The following is an 8,133-nucleotide window of genomic DNA, read 5'->3' as shown; positions in this document are numbered from 1 at the left end:
GACTTCAACGTACATTTGCAAAGCTAGAGTTGGGTCTTTTATTCTGAAAACCCTGTAATACTTGTCAAATCCATCCCCTAGGATTTTTCCTGGTATTCAAAACCCGGGCAGTGCTTCTGCCGCTGCTGCAAAGAGTCGTCTCTGCGATCCCCCCTGTCCCAAGTACACACATGTCCACAATTTTCCCAGCGCTGTGAAGCGATCTAACAGCCAGTGAGGGGAGCCATTGGCTTGGTGTATGAATAATGGAGACCAACGTTGAGTGGATTACACTGCCTACCTAATTATATAGCTACTAATGATTATATGCTACACTTTCTAATTGGTATGAGCCATCCATATAGAATGTCAAGAGGGCCTTAATTGGCTTAATTACAATGAGTTATGCATATAGCATCGGCTTTAAGAAAAAAAAAAAAAAGAGAAAACTTTTTTAAATGCATTCATTTTTAATTGAATTTTGAGATGTTGTGAGCATCCTATGGTAGGGGACAATGGGAACCTGTACATTGAGCGTGACCTTGGGCAGGAAGGACAGACGCAGGTGACTGACAGGAGAAGAAGCCCTTGGCTCCTCCTCACTCCCCAGGACTGACTCATGACTTGTTCCACGCTCGGGAAATGCTTTGGGCAGCACTTTGCAGGCCTGCAGCACCTTAAGTTTCTCCTCTCAGGATAGGCAACAATTCGCCATTTTCTTTCAGTTCCTGTAAAGACAAAAGTAAAAAAAATAAAACCCCCTAAGTAAAGAGCTTTGTTTCCATTTACACACCAAAGACCTGCAAGAAAGAGCCGAAGGCCTAGAAAGTGAACGTGAGCAGTCTCTTTCATTTAAACACACAAGCCCCCAAGAAGAACGATCCAAAACGGGAAAATTAAAAGGAGAAATGATTCAAGAGCAATTTACTGGATTATTTAGAATTAATCAATAGAGTGATTCTATCAAACAAGAGTCTGTGCACAACCCCTCCTCTAAGAAGTGATTGGGCAAAGGCGGAGGCCCAGGAGACAGCGCGATCGCCTCCCATCGTGAGCCAGCTCATCCTCAGGCATCTGCGGCCATGCCAGTCCCTCTCACTGGTGGACGGCCAGGAACAACACGTGGGTTCTCCCATAGACGCTTTCATCTGGGGGATGATCCTGTTGAGCCGAATGATTCGACTACTAAACAGTGACTGGGCACAGTCTCCCAGGGGGAGGGGCTTCTCCCCAATCACCGCAGCCACATCAGGGGAGTAAGGACTCCTCCCAGGGAGATTTCAGGACAGGACCAGGACGCACAGCAGGAGAAGGTCTGAGGCAGAACCTGAGCTCCGGCTGTATGCGAAGGGCAGCAAGGGGACATCACAGAGCACTGGGCCCAAAGTCAAAACATCAGAGTTCAAATCCAGTATGACCATGGCCAAGTCCCTTCCCCCCGTTTGCTTCAGATTCCTCATCTATAAAATCAGCCAGAGAAGGAAATGGCCAGCCCCTCCAGGACCTTTGCCAAGAAAACCCCAGACGGGGTCACAAAAGCGAAAACAAACAACAACAATGCAGAGAAAAGCAGATTGTTGGGGGGACCATTTGCTTTTACACAAGTGGATCCCTAAGAACGGTCCTGCCCCATCAGGCAAGTGGCAGAGCGCCAAGAGAGCTGCCCACTCCCCCCTTCCGGGCTCTGCCTTCAAAGGGCCGCCCTGCATTTGCTGCCCCTCACACCGGGCCAGACCAGGGATCCTGTGGAAGGACGGCCTTTTGGAGCGGGGCTATCGGTAATTGGGAGTGTCGCCTCCCACAGGTGGTCACACCAGAGACCCTGGGGACGGGGCACAGACTGCACCACAGCTTGGTTTTGCTGAATCTTCCTCTGCTTTCACCCTTATAAAAGTGTGTGTGTGTGGGGAGGGAATGAGGCAACAGAAAAATTGTGGGAGATGGATGGACGGCCAGAGGGGCAGAACCCATCACCACTTGGAATGGGCATCCCAGTGTAGCCTGATTTTACATCAAGGTGAAATAAATGGCCTTGGTCTACACGGCCAAAAGCCCTGCAGAGACAGAGCAGAGCCCTGGGCCACTCCTTTGGCCAAAATGGAAGCCTACAACAAGCACCAGGGAACCTTGGGCCTGACATACAGAATGCCGAAGGGGTACCCACTCATCTTAGAGGGAGGAGGAGAGCGTGGGCCTTTATAAGCCAGCACCCACTGCAGAAGGGTCTGGATTAATGAGAGGCCATCTAGCCAAGGACCCCGGGGGTCTCGGCTGCCAAAAAGTCCCTCCTTTGCCACATCCTAAGCAAGCTACTCTCCTCATGGCCTGGGAGAATGCATACGCCCATTCCTTTTCTTAAAACGGAAAACTGGTTCCCTTTGACGAATTAAAACACAACCCCCCCTCAACTTAAAAAAAAAAAATCAATCACATTAGGCTTACTGAAAATAGGAAAATGCATTCATTGCCAGAAATGAACCCAAATGTCAGGATATGAATTATTGCACCCCCACCAAAGCAAGTGAAAATGTTAACAGAAAATCCGGCAAATCTTTTCAAATCACATCTAGATAATAGCATGTGACCAGGAAAAATGGCTAATCCCTGGGAGGTGACAGAAAAGAAGTTACTGTATGTACAACTTATTTTTAGAATTAAATGAGCTGTATTGATTGGATCTTCCCAGGAGTTCCCCTGGCTGAGGCACAGGCCATCAAACATTCCGACAAGACCAGGCTCCAGAGGATTTGGGGTGGAGGAGACTAGGCTTCTCTGTGACAAAAATCAAAAACCACGGTAACAAATGCAGATCTATTTCTGTTGCTTCGGGGCTTGTTCAAAATACTACTACATTAAACCTTCCACTTTTCAAGAATGAGGCTGTTTGCAGGGGGGAAAAATGTCTCCCTGCCTTCTTTGAGAAGAACAATGTCAACTCTCAAACTGAGCAGCAAAGAAACCTATAAAAATGTACCTACGGGGGAAAGCGGCCTGTGTCGTCAAAGGAACCGACTCCAGGTTTAAAGAGAGACACACGGAGCTCGTGGTGACCTCCAAAAGTGCTTATGCTGAGAATAAGTAATATACTATCAATTACCGAAATACGGGTATGCTTCGGGAATGGAGACACTCCAGCAAAGTCACCCAATAAATTTCTTATACAGGGAATATTACTTTCCATCGCCTGACACGGTAAAATTTGCTGCATACCCAGAGGAAATGGTCCCCAGAGGCAGGATGGCAGAGCAGGCTGGGGGCCTCCCAAGCCTCAGAAATCCCGGGGTTCAAGTAGCTGCTCTGATATATGCATTAGCCACATGAAAAGGGACAGTCGTTCTGTGCTCCCCAAACCAACATGTCCACCAGTTTTGCTTCTCTGTTCCAAAAAAGAGCTGTTTGGAGAGGGGAGGGGGGGACAAGTTTTGCAAAGTATTTTTTTTTAAAAATCATCAATAAATTTCTGTAAGATACTCTAAAGATTCAATAGGAATCTTGGTGATTTGAGGTGGGAAGGACTCATTAATCCTCTATTTAATAGTATAAAAGGAGCCTGAATAAAATCAAAGTTCATCCCTTTAGTCCTTCAAAGCCAAGAATCATTATTATAAACAGTGAGTTAAGTAGCATTTCTTCCTTGGAGGGTACACAGCAAACAGCTCCCTTACCTTAACTATATCCAATCCTCCAACAAGCTCACCTTTCACGTACAACTGGGGGTACGTTGGCCAGTTGGAGTACGCTTTTAGTCCTTGCCGCACCTGAGGAAACAAAAGGACAATGTTTTCCAAACCAGACTCTCAGATGAGGAAGACCAGGACAAAGAACAGACACAATCAGCAAGAAGCGAGACTTACTTCTTCATCCTCCAAGATATCAAACGTCTCAAAATCAATACTACAAGAAATGAGAAAGTTTTTCAGAATTACACAACTGATTTATACAGATGCCAAAAACTCCCCCAAAACCAACCTCTTCTATACCCTTTATGTGGCTCGAGCCATCCTCAGGTAGCTATGGAAACAAAAGCTGGCACGGCAAAGACTTGACCAAGTGTGCCATCCCTTCAGGTCAACTCTAAGGCCATGGAGCCCGTGATTCCAGCCAAGGCCCAAAGGCCTCAGCACAGGCCTGGGCCTGTCACAACCTGTCCCACCTTGTTAAAACAATGACTGCCTCCATCCCCTGGAGACCAGCCTCCTTGAGCTGTGCCAGCCTGGGGTCAAGGGGCAAACTGCCAGCCCACTGGGCCGGGGAGGAGCCCCTGTTCATCCTCTGTGAGGCCAGAGAGGGTGGGAAGAGCTAGGGAGTGCCCAGGGTCAGGAGGTGCTGGCTCCGAGGGCCCCTCTGACATGACAGCCTCTGCTTCAGCCCCGACACAAGCCAAACCCCAGAGACCCAAGCTACTGCCAAAGCGTCGTGAGGCAAGCTCTTCCCAAGCCTCCAGAGCCACTGCAGCCACCGTGGGGAGATCTGGGGCAGCACCAGGGATGGAGCAACCCAGCTCCCATCACCATTTGGACCAAAGGACGGCTCAGAGAGAAGGCGGGCCCCAAGGCAAGCAATACTGGACAGTTCAAATGTGGGCCACACGGTTTCTCTCAATCCCCCTGGGACTGGGACCTGTAAGGGCAGGGCTTTGTGTCAGTCTGCCAGTCCCAGTCACGTACATACATGTTTTCTCTTCACTGATTTTAGAAGGACAGACTGGCTGCCAGTCCATACTGTAAAAGCAATCCAATAACCATGATTGATGTCGGTCAGCTGCTGGGCTCAGAATTAGTTCCTAGAGTCAGTATTAGGGCCTTTGCCTGAGGTCCAGAGCTCTGACCAGAGATCAGCCACTTTTATCTTTCCCTCGGGGATGATGGGGGGAGGAGAAATGGGAAGGTAAGTGATTAAAAAAATATGAAAAAGCCTTTCTCCCCGGAGGCATCCCCAGAGCGCAACTACCAAGCCTCACTTTAGGAACCTTAAGTGCCAAACTCGGGACATTTTCATTCACACCCAGAGGGAGCTCAAGGTAAAACTAGCCTGGTCCAAAATCTATGGCTGCTACAGCTTTCCCTTCTGAAAAGGAGGGAACTGCCCTGCCCCCTGATAAGTAACCATGATCCCCTACAACAACCTCTCAGACAGACATCAGCATGAGCCACTCAAGGGGAGGAAAAGAGTTGTTTTGTCCAAGCCTGTTCTTAAATCCTAACTTGTTTTGAGCTAGGTCACGTTGCCTCCGGAGCACAGAGAATTTCCTTTGCCTATGATTTTCACAGGGATGCTTGAGAGGTAGCAGTGGCAGTCAAACCAGGGATTCTACCTCCTCAAGGAGAAAGGGTTAGGGTTAGCTAGAAAAACTATCAGGAAGGGCACAAAGAACACAGCGCTGAGCTTCTAGTATTTCAGATTCTCTAGTGGAGGGCAGTTGGCTGGCAGACTGTGTTTACAGGAAAACAGAGAGATTGGGAAAAAATGGCCAATGATTATTTTGTGCCAGGATGTCTGTCAATACTCTCACCGCCGAGGAAACTGCTGTTGCCCATGCTGGAAAACCTGCCCAAACTGTGCCACAGAACCTGAGGTGCTGAGGATTTCCAGAAGCAAATATCAATACACGGGCTACTTGTTCTTCCATCACACAGAAAAAACAATGGCAACCCACATTTCACAAAAGCATCTTTTCCTGCCGGTGGGAACCACATCATCTTCCACCCAACTGACTGGCCAACAACTGTTTCCCTAGCTGCCCAAAAGCTCCTAGCTGGCACCATTACATCTGACAAGAAGAGAAAGCTTTCCTTTAAAAGGTTATTTGCAGAATAGGAGAAATATCCAAGAGTGGGAAAGAAACAGTCTAACGTTAAGATGGGCATTTGTCTTACACCAAAGCACAGCCCAACCTGTAATTGTATGTGCCATTTACTTACCCAGTACTGTTAAGTATTTCTAGGATTTGCTTGCTGAATCCACATTTTGCCATCTAAATGAAACAAGATTTATGTTTAGGCTTTGAAAGTGAGTGGACTCATCCTCCTTCTCACCCTTTCCACACATCCTGAACTTTTCTATTCACACCAAACTTCCTCCCTCAATCCAGTTCTACTCCCCAGGGAAGCATCCCAGGGTTACGGGGGATCACGGACGATTGCCATCCATTTCGTTACTTCTTTTTGTCCCTCCACCCTAGGAAGATGTGTTTCAATGGTTTATAAACTTCTTGCTGATAATCAAAGCAATTCTCAGTAAAAATTGAAGTCCCAACGTGCCTGCTACTCTTCTATTGTTCAAGAGAAATAATCTTACTTTACTTAAATGCATGAGGAAAGGAGTACTTTTTGGATTCCCTGCGGGCCTTGTTACTACCCTTTTCCTGTTCTCAGTGGAGCAGGAGCCAACAAACCCTGAGACAAGGAGAGCAGTCTCCTTCAGAGGCACCACCAGCAGGACCCTGACAAAGGCACTCCAAGTCCACCTCTGGCTTTCCTGAGGGGTACCGGGGACATGCCATTGTATGCTCTGCCTACATCATGGGGTTACTCTGAAGATTAAAGGAAGTACAAGGAAAGGACTCTGGAAAACCATCGTTTTGACTAGTTTTTGGAGCTCCATCCAATTCTCACTTAAAGGATAACGGGCATTCCCAAACGTCTAAAATAAAAGCATCTCATCAGGCACATGGGGGCTATGGATCCCCAAAGCCATCTCCCGTGGCCTGGGCTACCAGGACTAGCGGCCACAAGATTACAACTAGGAACAAACTCTGGAAATGGAATGTTTGTTGCTTCTGACTATCTACTAAGCCCAAAGAGTCTACTCCAAAAACCATGGGCAGCAAGAGCCACCTTAAAATGTAGTTTAGCAGCCAGGATGTGGTGACTGGAGAGCCCGTACTGCCTTCATCACAGTGACCAACTTGACAGATAAAGTCTGGCACTGAGTGGAGAGGCCCCCCTGGAGCTGGTGATGATCGGGTAGCGCCCAACGCAGTGGGTTTGGTTTGATCTATAGAAGCACCAATTAAGGGAGGGAGAGCTTCCTGATACCCCCCAGCTTCATTAGCTAAAGTGAGAAAAGATGGCTAACTGTCCCCTTGCTGCAGATGGTAACATCCAAAGAAATTACCCACAAAACCATTTCTGAGTCCTTACCTGTTTGCTTCCTTTCATAAACAGCATCACAGAAGCTTTATTTGTCAGTACTTTGAGCCTACGGAGAGAAGGAGGACATAAAGGACTCAGCTCAATCATGAAACACAGCTCAGGCTCCCCTTCATCAGGAACATGTGCATTGGAGGAACGGCGAGATGAGAGCTCACATTAAACAAGTAAATGCATTTATATTTGCTTTTATTTCATTCCTTCCCTAAGCCACTATAAAGCACAAGATTGCTTATAAAGCCACGAATGTGCCTTAAAGTGGCAATTTAAGCCCTCAGGCTCCTGATGCTAAAAAGAAGCAGCCAATTCTGCACGGGACCCAGAGTCTGAATGAGCACTGTCTGTCCAGAATGGCTCGGGGCCACCGAGCCAGGCCACTGCCTCTCCACACATTCATTCAGCTGCACTGCTCCACCTGGAAGACATCCAGAGGGAAGCTGCTGACACTGGCTGAAAGATACAGCACAGAAAAGGATCCCACCAAGGTGCTGATTGATGGGGGGGACGTTCCAAGGGCTGCCTGCAGCATTAGATCCGGGGAACGGGGCAGGCTAACTCTGCCATCACCATTCAAACCACAGGAGACAGACCAGAGAAGACAGGCTTTCTCACTGCCTTCAGCTCTGTCAGTCAACCTTTATAAACCACATTATGTACCCATTTTAGTTCTAACAGTAGTAGGAAGAGGTAACTGCATGTCTGCTGGGGAAAGTTTAAATTCCTTGAATAGATGACAGGGGAAACCACAGTTACTGCCTCACTCATACCAGGGGCCCTTAGCAGGAATATAGCAAAAATCCCAAAGAAAAAGGGCCCGGCATCTTCCAGAGAGATCGCTAAGTAAGTGCCCTCTTCAGGCCTCAACTGCAGAGTCCACCTCTTCCTATCTAACAAACTTCATCACCCCAACTCCACAGTCCTCGTTCAGTTAGAACGAGCAAATGACAAAAAGCTTGCGTGTGCTGACAGGAAGCAAGAACTGGCACCAAACAACCATTTTAAA

The 8,133-nt window shown here is 47.8% G+C and overlaps 1 protein-coding gene across 1 annotated transcript in view; it reads right to left on the bottom strand.

Moving 5' to 3' along the window:
• Window positions 1-429: 429 nt before the first annotated feature.
• The window catches only part of GLRX3 (glutaredoxin 3), a 31,197-nt gene continuing 23,493 nt past the window's right edge, over window positions 430-8,133 (bottom strand). The window contains exons 7-11 of the mRNA XM_031957041.1: window positions 7,122-7,179; window positions 5,901-5,953; window positions 3,834-3,873; window positions 3,645-3,737; window positions 430-707 (exon numbers count right to left, since the gene is read on the bottom strand). Of these exons, the coding sequence (XP_031812901.1) occupies window positions 657-707; window positions 3,645-3,737; window positions 3,834-3,873; window positions 5,901-5,953; window positions 7,122-7,179 (295 nt within the window). The 3' untranslated portion in view covers window positions 430-656. The remainder of the gene's footprint in view (window positions 708-3,644; window positions 3,738-3,833; window positions 3,874-5,900; window positions 5,954-7,121; window positions 7,180-8,133) is intronic.

Source organism: Sarcophilus harrisii, chromosome 2 (assembly GCF_902635505.1).
Source record: "Sarcophilus harrisii chromosome 2, mSarHar1.11, whole genome shotgun sequence".
Classification (NCBI taxonomy): Eukaryota; Metazoa; Chordata; class Mammalia; order Dasyuromorphia; family Dasyuridae; genus Sarcophilus; species Sarcophilus harrisii.
The sequence above is the reverse complement of the archived record's forward strand: the minus strand, read 5'-3'. Positions and strand labels throughout refer to the sequence as shown.